The following is a 15918-nucleotide window of genomic DNA, read 5'->3' as shown; positions in this document are numbered from 1 at the left end:
CTGTCTAACCAGTTCCTTTATGTTCCAGAATAATAAGATGACCAGTATTAGAGAGTCTAAGTGTTAAGCCTTATGCAAGGAAAAGATGTCTTAAATTGAAAAAACTTTAACCAAAACCAAAGTTGTAAACAAAGATCTAACCCATTGTTGGTCACAATCAAGGATTTTACTTAGGTTAGCTGCTAATCAAAGAACTCTAGTAAGGAAAACCAAAGGAAAAGTCTGAAGTCAGAAATCCGAAGTACTGAAACATAAGCATACAAAAGATTTATTTAGTCAGGTAATTTGCAAACTCAGATATGGATTGATTGTCACTGGAGATGCTTAAAAAATACAAACTTCTACACTATTATGTGATGCTTAAAAAAATCAACTTCTAAAATGGTATTTAAATGACAGAATGCAGACTTAGTAATATGTTGGGTGTGCTAGTTTGAAGTTTAGTTCATAATAGCAGAGAGATTTTTTTACTTCTGACTTGATTTGTAAGGTCAGATGATCAAGTTTATTTCTAACATCTTCACTTTTTTGTTTTTGGCTAATGACTAAAATTTCCATTTTGTTCTTGTTTAGTTTAATACTAAAATACTAACCTGTACCTCTAATATTGGGTCATCTGGTGCTATAGAAAAGTAAAAGTTGTTTGTCATCTGCATAGTTGTGGCAGTTCACTTTGTGTTTTGAGATAATCTGGCCTAACAGGAGTATGAATAGCAGTAGGCCCAAAATTGATCCCTGAAGCACACCATATACAGGCATACGGTCCTGAGTTTTTCGTCAATACAATGGAATTCACATTTTGCCATCTTGGATCTCTCTGTGTCTCTCTCCATCTGGGTCCTACTATTCAAGATATTAAGCATTATTCTGACACAGTGAATAGTAATGTAAACATACATAAACCTGGTTGATATACCGTGTCTTGGAAGTTGCTGTAGCTGTATTTTGGGAGTTTTTTTCTCACCGCCGTAAGACTCGCTGATACTTAAACTGTTGCATGTTAATGTTTGTCTGACAATCTGCCAGCCCTCTATTTGAAGCTCACTGCTGCCATAATATGTACACTTTAGCTGTTATGGTCACACCAACAAATTGTAGTTTCCTTTCACTAGTCTAACAGAGGAATTTAAGGTCACTCCTTTATAGAGACTCCACTGACACCAGAGTCTTGTCTGCAGGCGTTATAGTTAAAACTACAATCTGTGGCAGACACAGATTATAGTTGAACAGACAGAAGCAAGGCTGAGACAAGCCAAGCTGGTAGGTGTGGTAGCAGTTGAACTAGCTGGGTTTGGTAGCATTGCCAAATCCTGATATGATAAAGCTCAGGACATAGAGAGAGAGAGAGACGTCAACTGATCCAAGAAGACAGCTGTGTAGAGGTTGAAGTGGAACGGCATAGCAGGGCAGTGGCTATACGCCTGCAAAGAGCTTGGATCACCTGGGATTATATAACTGCCAAAAGAACACGTGCAGAATTTTGGAAATCAGAACCAACTAGACTGAAGTTTCTGATTCAGATGGTGTAAGATTCCAAGGCCTTTCAAACTGCATTGCTGAGTTTTAGATGATACCCCAGCATGCCACCGGTGCCAGGCAAGAGGTTCTTTGGAGCACATCTTGAGCTGCTGCCCAAAAGTCTTGGTAGAGTGGAGGTATAGGTGGTGCCATGACCAAGTGCTGAAGGCAGTAGCTGACACCATCTGCACCAGAATTCAACAGAGCAAACACCAGCATCCCAGTAAGGCACATTACCTTTGTTAAGGTAGGTTAAAAACCTGAGGTGGAGCTCAGGGCCCCAATTGGGCTGCAAGCCTCAGTGCAGGACTGGCAGCTGAAGCCTAACCCAGGAAAGAAGTTGAAGTTTCTGGAACACATCACAAGGATGACACTCAAGCCAAATTTGGTTTTAACCTATGACTAGTCTAAGCAAGTGATCTTGATAAAACTCACTGTTCCCTGGGAAGACTGGATAGAGGAGGTCCATGAGCGTAAGAAGGCAAAATACCTTAAGCTAGTAGAGGAATGTAGACGGCATGGGTGGAAGGTCCAATGTGAGCCCATCGAGTTATGCAGCAGGGGCTTTGCAGAGCAGCCTCTACATTGGGCACTCGACCTCCTTGGAATTAGATAGTTGCAGGAAAGAAGAGCCACCAACAACATTTTCCACACTGCAGAAAAAGCGTCAAGGGGGTTGTGGGTCAAGTGGGGTAATCCATGGTGTAGCATGCTACTTGGACAGAAGCTGGGGACTGTTCACCCCCCAGCTATGTCACTCTGATGAGGGTGTCTGATGATCTAAGACCCGAAACACCTTATGATCCTGGGTTCATCACTGATGATGTGCCCAAGTTACATCACTTGGTGTTTGAAGAAACAACATTGCAGATCTGTAAGAGAGGTATGTAGAGAAAGAAATTAGATCATGAAGGAAAAGGTTTTGTAACCGTGGGAGTTCTGCATGTCTGTGAGGCTTGATTCACTAGTTTAAGCATCAACTTCATCAGATAAGTCAGATGCTCATCATTTGCTTTGTGTTAGTCAGATTTATGGCACATGAAAGAGTGACAACATTTGCTTTCCAGATGTTTATTTTATGGATATAAATCATTGAGCTGAGGCTTATTGTAGCTGCCCCAAAGGGGCGATCAAACCATGATCTCAACTAGAAGCAGAAGGTTCAAGCAAGAATTTAATCCGTGGCATCGTTATTGCTGTTTCTTAATTTATTATGAATTAATAATGTAGTAAAATTCATGTTGAGGCATTCAGATTCATACACTATGCTGATACTGCTTCAAATGTATGCTCCATGATTCATTTAAATTTGAAGCTGTATGCCAAATTAACTAAAATACTGGACTATAATAATAACAATAATACATTTTATTTATCAAGGTGCTTCACAAAGTCTTAGAAGAAAAAAAAAAAACAGCAGGATATGTGCAACATTGGACACAAATGTTTTCCTAAATAGAACAATGAAACAGATAACAAAGTATTAAATTGAATAAAGAACAATAAACCAGAGTAAAATACTAAATTCAATACTAAAAGAAAAACTTAACAAATAACTTAATTTGTGATATAACAGACACACAAATTATCCTGAGCACCTGGACAGAGAGGTAAACTGAAAGAAAGGGCAGAATGTTAAGTTAAAAGCCTTCCTAAATAGATGAGTTTTAAGTTGTTTTTTAAAAGAATGAATGGAGTCAGCTGATCTAAGTAATTTCGGGATGTCATTCCAAAGTCTTGGTTGCTATGGACCTGAAGGCCATGTCACCCATAGAGTGCAGGTTAGTGTGAGGCACAACAAGATTACCAGAATCAGAGGACCTTAGTAGGCGAACACGAGCATAGTGATTTAGAAGGTCACTGATGTAGTCCGGTACAAATTTAAAGCTTTGTAGGTTATTAATTGAATTTTATATTTAATCCTATAAGACACAGGGAGCCAATGAAGGCGAAGCAGGATGGGTGTGATGTGCTCACTGTTGCTGGTTTGAGTAAGGACTGTTGCAGCAGAGTTTTGAATCAACTGGAGCTGTGATATAAGATTATACGGGGCACCTGCCAGCAGCAAGTTAAAATAATTGATGCGGTGTGTGATAAAAGCATGGACAAGTTTCTCAGCATTAGAAAAGAAGAGGAATGAGCGAACACCGGACATGTTATGGAGGTAAAAGTAAGAAAGTTTGTTAATATGGCTTATGTGGGCAGAATAAGAAAAGGAGGAATCAAAAATGACACCAACATTCCTTGCATCAGAAGAAGGTCTGATGAGATCACCGTCAAGAGTGACTGAAAAATGGGTAAACCAACTAAATCCAGCTGATTGTTTGAACTGTATAGGATTCTTGAACATATCCAGGCAGGCCTTGGGTTATAGTGGTCTTGCACCAACCAACAAATACGACCAAACACATAAAATATTTTAATTTTTCTTTTGAACTGAATTTCAATTCATTTGTAACTAGTGACTTTCATTTGAATTTACATTAGAAGCAAGCTAGTTTTGACGTTTATGTATATGCAACAGCTTTCTCTAACACTGAGATGAAGTATGATGTGTACTTAATCAACAATTTGTGCCATCCACTTTGTGCTTTTCATTCATATACATTTTACAGTTGTCAGTTAGTGTTGGATTTTTGTGGTATCAGTTTGAAACTGTGACATGACATGGTTAGTGCTGATGGTCACCACATGTGATTATAATATTGATAAAACCCCCAGTGTTTTTGATTTACAAGAAATATGCATAAGAGTGTCTATGCAACAAACTAGAACAAACAGGTCTGTTGCTCAACAAACTTACAGTTAGGAATAAGTTGTATCTGTCAAACACACAATAGGAAGGATTTGGGCTCATACATACAAAAATCTAGCACACAGCACTTAATACTGTTCTGTGCAATGGAAGATCATAAAACTAACTAAATAAAAATAACCATAGGCGCAAACACTCAATAATGATTCTTCTTTATCTTAGCTTACTACTGCATGCATCAGTGATCAGCAGGGATTTGATTATTTGCCAGTATTACTGTTCATCTTATGTGAAAACCATAAAGCAAGTGCATCCTTGAAGTTGGAATTTTAAAAACCTAAAACAAACTATTAAAAACTGCTTTTTCTAGCATCATAGTGGCAATTATGAAGAAAAATACTTGTTCTGTTTACCTCACACACCCTCTCCCTTTATCAGATTTACCACACTTGTCTTTCTCTGCACTCCATGCCTCATGGCAGATGTCCTGCAGGTTATACAGATTTCTGTAATACTTCAATTAAATTGTCCAGTTTCCTGTCTAAGAGCCATCTTAAAGACTGATTTTGTTTACTCAATGTTTTGATCATTGATCTCAGTCTGCGAACAAGTTGTGATTGATGGACCTTTTATTTTCAGGGAGACAAAGGTGGTGAGCGGGTATTGCAGAAGAAGTGGACCACATTCTTAAAGGCCCATCTTTTGTGTTCCCTATCTAATGATGGCTTCCCATTCAACATTATCCAGGATATGTTTGTATTAACACCAGGAGAAGAGAACTGGAAGCAAACAATCTTCTATGGGGTTTTTACATCCCAGTGGTAGGTGACAGTGGAGTTTAAGTGCTAGAACTGTACCAGAATGTTTTGCTTTTGCTTAATTTGTTCAGGTGAAGGTTGAAAATGCATAGTCCTAGCATAGATCCCTTAAAGTTCTGTCGGTTGGCTGTGAGAAAAAGTGAATAGCTCACAACATTTTGGAAATGTGAAACTGTGCTGGAATGTCATCATAAGACCATTTAATTTGTCATCCCGTGCAACTGCTAGTCTTGTAATTTTACATCCTCGGGTAACAAGAAGCTGTATAATATGACACCAGCTTCAGTGTCTGTGCTGATGGCCACAATCATTGAGAATTGTTCTTCTGTTGTCTGTACATTTTGTTCAGTCGGTGCATACCTACCTCTTTGCAGAAATAGACATTTATGTAGGTTAGAATTATTGAGCCAATGAGCAGCACTTGCACAGAAACACATGACTGACAATGATTTGTCCCTTGCATACATAACCCCTGTCATATTGCTCATGTTATTTCAATTAGCCATTTGTCGCCACCATGGTTGTCCAAAGCTGTATGTGGACATACACTCACCTAAAGGATTATTAGGAACACCTGTACCACTCATCTCCACTACAAATAGGAAAAAGAGGCTACAATTTGCACGAGCTCACCAAAATTGGACAGTTGAAGACTGGAAAAATGTTGCCTGGTCTAATGAGTCTCGATTTCTGTTGAGACATTCAAATGGTAGAGTCACTATTTGGCGTAAACAGAATGAGAACATGGATCCATCATGCCTTGTTACCACTGTGAAGGCTGGTGGTGGTGGTGTAATGGTGTGGGGGATGTTTTCTTGCCACTCTTTAGGCCCCTTAGTGCCAATTGGGCATCGTTTAAATGCCACAGGCTACCTGAGCATTGTTTCTGACCATGTCCATCCCTTCATGACCACCATGTACCCATCCTTTGATGGCTACTTCCAGCAGGATAATGCACCATGTCACAAAGCTCGAATCGTTTCAAATTGGTTTCTTGAACATGAAAATGAGTTCACTGTACTAAAATGGCCCCCACAGTCACCAGATCTCAACCCAATAGAGCATCTTTGGGATGTGGTGGAACGGGAGCTCCGTGCCCTGGATGTGCATCCCACAAATCTCCATCAACTGCAAGATGCTATGCTATCAATATCGGCCAACATTTCTAAAGAATGCTTTCAGCACCTTGTTGAATCAATGCCACGTAGAATTAAGGCAGTTCTGAAGGCGAAAGGGGGTCAAACACTGTATTAGTATGGTGTTACTAATAATCCTTTAGGTGAGTGTATACAGCTGAGCAATGTCAGTCAGAATTACAGAGGAATTCACCACAAAGCTTTAGAGGCTGATTTGATGACATCTTGCTCAATTAATGATGTTAGTATTTCCAGTAAAATATATTTATGGTCAATAAAGGGCCCTTGTCGACAATTTGAGAGTAAAGGGGAAGATGGCCGCTAGCAAATGGATAATGAACACGTTTCCAGACAGACTAGCAATTAGGCGGCTAATCAAAAGACAATGCTTTTATGAGGTCACAATCTGCATACGGCTAGTTTGGGGATGGCTTTTAACATTTGTTAAAGTATGGTGGGTGTAATAGTTAATGAGTGCTTTTACCTGCTAGCGTAGATTTTAAAACATTCTAAAGACAGTTATTTGAAGATGACACAATAGAGTGATTATCAGTAATTCAGCCCCAGCTCAAACCTATAGTCAGATCAAACAATCCAGCCTTCTAAAGCTGTATAGCAGAAATAAAGACTTAAGTGACTGTATAGAATTACAGTGACAGGAGCTTCATATTGATGATTTAGCCATTAAAACTGGTGAAGCAGTTCTTTTTCATCTCTTGCTCTCAGGTACACAGGTGCAGCTAGCAGCTCTGCTGTATGTTCTTTTTCAATGGACCAAGTAGAAAATGCCTTCAACGGTCGATACCGTGAAGTGAACCGTGAAACTCAACAGTGGTACACCTATAATCATCCTGTGCCAGAACCAAGACCTGGAGCTGTGAGTATGAAAAAGAGGGAATTACTGTGACCTTTAACACAATGTACGTTATGTATGTGTGAATTCCTTACTTTTCTCTTTAAGATTTCATTCTTATTAAACTTCTTCAATTAATGAACACCCTGCAGGGGTAAATATTGTCACTTAACCTTTTGCAGTTCAAGTTAGTTAAGATGGCTGTCTCATCTACTGGTTTAAACTTCAACAGCATGGTAACCAGCAGTAGACTAGGAAGCATCTCCACATTCACATAGGCCAGTTCCAGAACAGAGGAGGGGCTACTATTTTGAAGAAGCTTGATCCCACAACCAAAATTTGTTTAAAGATCAGTTCCCTGGAACTTTTCAGCCTAGTGCATGAGATTGTAATCTGTCACCAACTTCTTTTTTCAAGGTCACATCTGTACAAATGTGCACTGCTAATGCTTGTTACACTGCTGGCATCTGATGTCATACCCACTTTTCACCGTTCTAGTGGCAGTTATACAAAACGTCTTCAAGCTATGCACAAGCTCCACATATCCCTTGAAGTTAAAGCATTCCTGTTTTGAACGCTGGTGTTCTTGATCTTGTACGAACCATCTAGATTGTTAGATTTTGGATAGTTCTCTGGCCATTCCCATTATACCAATGTGCCTGTGTTGAAACTAATAGAAGCAAAAGGCATAAAACAAAATATCTCTGAAGATCTCATGGTATACAAGCTAATCTGTCACTCACAGACTCTGATTCTATGAGGAAATATGGAAAATCCTGGAAATGAATTGATTACAGTGGTGAATAATAAAATTGTGTACAAGTTAAGGCATTGGAATGTGCAATGAGCAGCAAGCAAAACATAATGAAAAAGATAGTGAATTGCATTAGACACAAAAACAAAAGTGCAGTGAGCTTGAAGACACCTGGGGTGATATTGAGCCACAAAGTTAAAAGACTGAGTGAGTGTGTAAATAAAGTACTGAATGATTTGAAAAGAAGATTGAACCTCAGCATGTATCCTCTCTTTAATGTCTGACAAGCATAATTTTAATAGCCTGTCAGGAAGCTGTCACTGATTTGTTTTCTACATAACTAAAGTCATGTAACAGATTATGATTTCTCCAGTCTTTGCAAGTTGGCTTCTTTTAGCAAGAATATTCTAATATATTCATTTTATTTTGTTTTTTTTTTTTCTCTTATCCTATCAGTGTATTAATAATGATGCAAGAGAGAAAAACATAGCCTCATCACTTCAAATGCCAGACAAGGTGCTCAACTTCATGAAGGATCATTTTCTAATGGATACTGTCATTAAAAGCCTACCACTGCTTGTGAAGAGAAATACACGGTACACGCAGATTGTGGTGGACAGAGTCAAGGGTCCTCACAAACATTATGATGTTTTATTTATTGGTACAGGTAAGGTTAGGGTAATTTTCAAATGGACTGGACACATCACATACATAAATAATGCTTCATGTGCCATCTTGTGGTAACAGATAATCTCCAAATATTTCTCTGACTTTGGCAGATGATGGAAAAATTCACAAATCAATTAACGTGGACTCAGAGATGTACATCATTGAGGAAATACAGCTCTTCAATGAATCTGTGCAGACAATCGAGCTGGACTCTCAAAAGGTACAAACAGTAAATATTATCTAAGAACACTGGTCATCAAATCTGAGCCAGTATATTCATAGTCTGGATCTTTCTTTACACTACACAGTACAGTACAGTATAGCTTCTTTTTGTATAGCACTCTTCACTAAGATTAGATATTATGGTCCAGCCCTGGAACCATTGTGCAGAACCGCCACAACTTAGAGCTTATATTGATTTTTCTATTGTCATTACCTTTGTTAAATTATTAGCTTGCCATGTACTTTTGTTCAGTTAGTACATGTCTGTACTACTCATACCTTTACAGTATCTTAGGAGTGCCCTGTGCAATTAGATATAGGAAAAGTACTGTTCACTCAACATGTATCAACCCAGCTGTTCCACTGAAATTGTAGGGCACAGTTCTTTTTTCAGTTCTAAGAGATCTTATATTTTGGACTATTGCTTTTTGTTGTTGGCTCTCATTTGGCATTTTTGTAGAGAATAAATGAAAAAATGTTTTAAATGCAGAAAAAATAAACTGATACATTGTAGCTAAAACTTTTAACAGATCTTGAATCATGTCTTTGTTTGGCTTCATGTTGAACTGTTCTTCATATCCTTAGGGCATGCTGTATGTGTCCTCTTACACAGGAGTGGCTCAAGTGCCTGTAGCTAACTGCAGTAACTATCAGAACTGTGGAGAGTGCATACTAGCAAGGGACCCATACTGTGCCTGGACTGGAAAGAGATGCAAAGATATTCGACACGCATCACCTGAGAGGTGAGTAAGTGGTGAAAGTGCAAAGGGTAGAATAACTGGAAAAATACTGCAGAAAGTTCTGTACCTAGAAAAATAAATTGTGGTAATCGCCTTCGGGATATAAGTGATATAGCAAGACAAAAAAAAGTCAATCGTGCGACTCAGTTTGTTCTCTGCCTAGTATATACATTTATAAATATTGGTAATACCTGTATCAGGATACTTCAAAGTCTATCCTCAAAGGAACTCTCTCCTTTCCATATTTATTGCTCTGTGAGGCAATTTCATTAATGGAATAGCATAACTATTCATAAATCTCCTTTACATCTTGCAGATAATTGTCATTTTTTTCTTAATTTGTCCATTTTAACCTTGCAGCCACTGGCAACAGGACATTGTAAATGCAGACACTAATATGATTTGTGATGTTCAGCATGGGAGGAGCAAAGGTTAGTATTCAGCCTGTCTTCTAACATATGTACTGTTGCCTTTACATGCAAGGCACTAGCTTAATAATTAGGGGTTGGGAAAATGTTCCCAAAGACTTTTGCTGAACAGTGGTTTACCCATGTTCTTAAAATCAACGATGAAGATACAAGAATAATGAGGTGTCTTTATTCTGTTTCAACAGGTGGCTTTGAGTGCCTCCGGTTTATACTTCCTCCGAACACATTTAAGGTTCTTCCTTGCTATCTGAGATCCAACCTTGCAAGACGGTTATGGGTTTACAATGCAAGTGCTAATAACTCAACTTACAGTAGTCCTGATGGGGGCCTGGTAGTGGTGGCCAGTGTGAATGGACAAGAAACTTATGAATGTTGGTCAATTGAAAATAACTTTCAGCAGTTACTAGCAAACTACTGTGTGGAGGCTGAGAAGTCCCTAGAGGTTTTGACAACGGACAGACCTAAAACTCCGGCAACATTAGAAAAGACATACATTCTCCCAAGCAATGAGCATTCAGCGCAGACTGAAGTGAGGACCTATTGGAATGAGCTTCTAATCGTTTGTATCCTGTTGGGAGCCACCATTATATGTTTTTCTCTCTTCTTCATCTACCGGCATAGGTCAAGTATGAAAACTTTTCTAAAAGAAGGAGAATGCTCCAATATGCAACAGAAGAAACAGAGGATTGTGATTCCTGGTGAAAGCCTTCCACTTAATGGGAGTGTTGTACCTGCTTCCAGTTCAGACCACAAGGGCTATCAGGCGTTGAATAATTACATATGTAGTACACCAACACACGAGAATCCAGATAATGGAAAAAGTTTTTCTGAAAAGAGACCCTTGAATCTGAAAGAGAGTCATGTTGAAATTTCTCCTTCCTGCCCTAGGCCCAGAGTACGACTTGGGTCAGAAATTAAAGATTCTATAGTGTGAAGGGAGGGAGAGACTGCATTCATTGACTTTTATTTTTCTTCTTTTCTTTTTCTTTTTAATGTATGAGATAAGACTAAGCTTTTACACTCATGACCACCTTTGAATTGAGAGGCTGTGAAAATGGACTACTGCAGCAGGTCACGTGTGTCCTTTGTCTTCCTGGCACTAAAAGTCTCGAGCAGCTATCTGAATGAGTTTGTAGAGACATTTATTGACAGCAGAGGTCTTATTAGTCTCACTTAAGTGAGAAGTTCAAAATGTTCTTATCATTGGTCGCTTCAATTCTATTTAATGTTTGAACATGACAACTGCTTTTTTGGTAATATTATTTTGTATGGAAACACATTCTTTTGGGCAAGTGGACCATTATAGTATGCCATTTGGAAGAAAGGTGCACTGTATTGACGACTCCGGCCTGTTGGATTCAGCATGGAGATTTTTTTTTTTTTAGTGAGAAGCAAACATTGTCGAACAAATTAAAAGGAAGAGTAACTTTCAAGTACAGCTGGACTACTGAAAAAAAAGCTATTCCTGCTAATTTCAACAAAGTTCTCCTGTTTATAACAGTGACTGTCTGCTTTTCCTCGACATAGCATCCCCATGGTGAGACAATCACAAGAATGCAAAATGAAGGGGCAGCTAGAAGGCGATGTTCCTATAAGGTGTAACATGAGTAGTTTCAGCAACCACTTCTGAAACAAGAAACGACAAAGAAAAATAAAACAACCAGCATTAAGAAAGCTACTATGCAAAAATGAATAATGGATCAGCACTGAGGTTGTAGGTTTGATGGTGGCCTCACTCACATTGTGACTGGAGTTGGAATGACTTAAGAATCCCACAGTACTTTGTGTGGGTGAAATTCAGAGAAGGCACACTGATAAGATGCTGTGCTGGCAGTGACTGAGAAACATTTTGGATCCCCGTGCTCCTACTGAGATAGATTGCACTGCAAAGATTCAGTTTTGACATTAAACCTCAGAAGCCTGAAATGTGTTGGCCATATGAGTGTGTCTTGTGTCTTGTATCTTGCGGCGAACTGTGCAGAAACTGAAAAACTGCAAAAACTACACCCCAGCTTGGCTGAAGCAGAACATGACTACAGTTAACAACATTCCCTCTACTGGAAAAGGCTGATAGCTCATTATGAGTGTCCAGCCTCTTGTGACTTGCATGTCAGATACATTTTTGAAGTAGCAAAGTGAAAAAATAAATGTTATTTTTTTAACCAAAATTAATGTATATTGTGCCAAAAAGAAATAATTTGTGTAAAGTTTCACTGTTGTGCTTAAATACAGACTGTCATCTTCAGGAGACATTTTACAGTTTTGGAAAGAGATGTTAGGCAGGTATGTATTGTAGTGATGTGAAAGCCTGACTGTTGTGGGAGAGTGGAACATTGTAAAAAAAAAAACATCAGAGTAGTCTTAAACTTGGAAGGTTAACTTACTTCTGATCCTGTGTACCAACTGAATGCCTTTAAAATTGGCTTTAAAATTCCAGAAGATACTGGGGTTCTACTAAAACCAATGCTTGAACAGTTCTTTAAGGAATTTATGATCAGTAATATTTACTTCTACGGCAGATACACAAATCTAGAGTAATTTCATTTTCCTTTATAAACTAAAAACATATTGCATTAGATTGATATAATAAAACATAGGCAGCAAATAGTACATAAGGTATTCATAATTTCAGCATCTGGTGACATTACCAATGAGTTAAATTCACAAGACAAACAGACCTACACATACTGAATTTATTACACAGAAGTTAGACACCAAAGTCAGCCAGAAGGTTACTTGTCCTGTCAAATAATGTTGCCTACCCAATTTTAAAACCAGTTATAAGTTAATCTGATATATATATGATTGTATTTTATCTTTTAATATATTTATCAGTTGCCATCAGAGTGCAAATTGTTCACTCCGGCACAAATTATGTAGCAGTTTACTGGTTTACAATTGACGTGGTTCTGATCTCAGACTAATGAATTAGAATTTAGCCGCTGTTGTCTGTCGGAACACACCTGACTGTTAAAATGCTGTGGCTTTTTGAGGGGTGTCTTACTATCCATTAATACTGCCTACAAGTACTTCTTTGAGAACCAGACAGACTATCAAACTTGATATAATGTGAAAAAGTTAAGGATACTCCGTAGCTATTAAAGATGAGAGCTACTTTGCCAAGTTTGGCCTTGTAATGGAAGTATGGAGGTTGCAAGGCTCTTTGTATATATAATATGCGTACCTGTTGTATGTGTTGCAATATGAAACTTAAAATCCAGACATACACTGCCACGCAGCTCTTGCTTTAAAATAATTATATGATGATGATATCTGCATGTTGCTGGTTAAATACAAAGAGTTTATTTTGCACACGCTATCCTTAGCTGAGGTGTATGTCTGTGTGTTCTTGTGTGTTTGTGTTTGATTGGAACAACTTGCTTTTTTGTCTTCTATGTCAGATTTCAGTCATTGGGATCACAAGGTGCTGACGAGTGTTTGAGAACTAAGAGCACGCAACATGCCGAGTGTGTGTTCACAACTGCATGTCCACACGCTCAGGATGACCAGTTCTAGGAAGATCCCTGCTTTGTTAAACAGATGCTGGTAGCTCTGAGTACAGTCAAAGCCATGAAATAAATGTGCATCTTGAACAGTGGATCATAGTCCGGCTTTTAGGGTTAGTAGTGTGCTCGATGTCTTCTGCATGGCGCACCACACCTTGAGCAACACTGTCATGTGTGTTTGAGTTTGAATTTTGCCATTTAACTGCTAATTTAACTCAACAACATGCACATCATGAAGTGCTGGATATTTAAACAGTAGAACTAGATAGCAGAGCATATTCTCCCAGTTAGAAAAGGAAGACTTGTAGACTGGTGCAGTAAAAGAGTGGCATTGGAGTACAGCTACTGAAATCATCGATGGCATCCAAAATCTGCTTTTTATGTAAAGAACAGACAAAGGTCTGAGTCTCCTGCAAATTTGTTAATACAATCAGCATTAGCCAAACAAGTGCGAGTGTCATCCCAAGATGCAGTGGGACTAGTCTGATTGGACAGGATGTGAGAAATGCCTGTGTCATCTGTGGGCCCTTGTGTCACTGTTGCGTAAAAGTACACACACACCCACACAAAGGGATTACATATTTGAGTGTTTGAAATTAAATGAAATATTTTTGGTTTGTTTTTTGGTAACGTGGACATGTACAATGTTCTAAATATTGGTTAAATGTTTGGCACAATTTATTGTGCAATTTTCTTACTGTAAATAAACACATGCACTTTAATTTTGTAATAAAATGTTTAATGAAGTGTTTTTTTCTGTGTGTGTTTTATTCCGTGTTCAGTAAGCCAGGAGAAGGATGTGTGCTATGTGGAGATGGAGGATGGCTTTCTGCAGGAAGGACACAGGTTCAATCCCTACCACTACTCATTGTATGACATGCCAGGGCTGCAGAGTGGCATTATCTGTTGTAAGTGGGCTCTTCATTGGAGCCAGCAATTGGGCAGGGCTGTTGGCAAGCTAAGCATCTACCAGTTAAACAACTTGAGCTCCTTCTGAACCTTCATAACTCTAATAAGACTTTGTTCTGCATTAAAAGGTGCTATATTGTAATTGTGTCTGGTTTGTAGCCACCCGCATCCATAAAGATCAGCTATAGTTAAGTAAAGTAACTCCGTATTTGCAATGCAAATATTGATGAATCAGCAAAGCCTTACTGGATGTTTTTGCAAAGAGTGGCTTTTAAGGACTTAATGAATGTAGCCCCTTGTGCACTTTTTGTCTTTGTCTGGACACACTGAAGTGTTCTTGTTCTAAATGGGTACCTGTGTACAGTTGCTAATGGGTTCAGACCAGACATTCCAGCATGTTTGATGAGCAGCACTGACAATAAATGCTGTTTGCCAAAATAACATTCCTAGTACTACTAGAAGAAAGGCACGCCACATCTACATGCTGTGATGTTTCCACAGTTTGTTAAGTATCAAAGAGAAGAAAGACTGCAAATGTGACCTGAATGCCATGAAGTCACATATTAGAGAGCTGTTAAAATGTATATGTTCTCTTAGTTATATCCAGTGTTTGCATATTTTATAGAATGAATGGCCAGCCAAAATCCAATATTGGAGAAGAGATACTCTGAAAGCACACACGCATTTGAAATTATTGCAGTACTTTAATCTGTGAAGTTATCCAACACTACAGCCTCCATCTTCTACTTCTTCTTTCGGCTGCTCCTGTTAGGGGTTGCCACAGTGGATCCTCTTTTTCCATATCTTTCTATCCTCTACATCTTGTTCTGTTACACCCATCATCTGCATTTCTTCTCTCACCACATCCATAAACCTCCTCTTAGGCCTTCCTCTTTTGCTTTTTTTCTGGCAACTCTATCCTTAACATCTTTCTCCCAATATACTCGGCATCTCTCCTCTGCACATGTCCAAACTAACACAATCTTGCTTCTCTGATTTTGTCTTCCAACCATCCAACTTGAGCTGACCCTCTAATGTACTCATTTCTAATCCTGTCCATCCTTGCCACACCCAGTGAGAATCTTAACATATTTAACTCTGCCACCTACAGCTCTGTCTCCTGCTTTCTGGTCAGTGCCACCGTCTCTAAACCATATAACAAAACTGGTGTCACTACTGTCCTGTAGACCTTCCCTTTCACTCTTGCTGATAACAGTCTGTCACAAATTACTCCTGACAGCCTTCTCCACCCATTCCGGCCTGCCTGAACTCTTTTTCGCCACTCTCCCAAAGTCTCTGTTACTCTGTGCTGTTGATCCCAAGTATTTAAATTCATCCACCTTTGCCAACTCTCTTGCATCCTCACCATTCCACTGATCTCCCTCTCATTTACACATGTGTTCTGTGTTGTTCCTATTGACTTTGATTCCTCTCCTCTCTAGAGCATATCTCCACCTCTCCAGGGTCTCCTCAACCTACTTCCTACTATCGCTGCAGATCACAGTGTCATCAGCAAACATCATAGTCCACGGGGACTCCTGCCTAATCTCGTCTGTCAACCTGTCCATCACCACTGCAAATAAGAAAGGGCTCAGAGCTGATCCCTGATG

General features: G+C 38.9%; 1 protein-coding gene across 5 annotated transcripts in view; it reads left to right on the top strand.

Annotated features, from left to right (window-relative positions):
• Positions 1 to 14146, top strand: part of sema4ba (sema domain, immunoglobulin domain (Ig), transmembrane domain (TM) and short cytoplasmic domain, (semaphorin) 4Ba) — a 274559-nt gene extending 260413 nt beyond the window's left edge. For all 5 annotated transcript variants that reach the window (XM_039773331.1, XM_039773330.1, XM_039773328.1 and 2 more), the window contains 7 exons: positions 4913 to 5094; positions 6954 to 7104; positions 8291 to 8501; positions 8614 to 8723; positions 9311 to 9468; positions 9826 to 9896; positions 10079 to 14146. In XM_039773331.1, the coding sequence (XP_039629265.1) occupies positions 4913 to 5094; positions 6954 to 7104; positions 8291 to 8501; positions 8614 to 8723; positions 9311 to 9468; positions 9826 to 9896; positions 10079 to 10827 (1632 nt within the window). In that variant the 3' untranslated portion in view covers positions 10828 to 14146. The remainder of the gene's footprint in view (positions 1 to 4912; positions 5095 to 6953; positions 7105 to 8290; positions 8502 to 8613; positions 8724 to 9310; positions 9469 to 9825; positions 9897 to 10078) is intronic.
• The last annotated feature ends 1772 nt before the right edge of the window (positions 14147 to 15918 follow it).

The sequence above is a fragment of the Polypterus senegalus genome, chromosome 12 (genome assembly GCF_016835505.1).
Source record: "Polypterus senegalus isolate Bchr_013 chromosome 12, ASM1683550v1, whole genome shotgun sequence".
Classification (NCBI taxonomy): domain Eukaryota; kingdom Metazoa; phylum Chordata; class Cladistia; order Polypteriformes; family Polypteridae; genus Polypterus; species Polypterus senegalus.
Note: the sequence above shows the minus strand (reverse complement) of the source record. Positions and strands in the feature narration are given on the sequence as shown.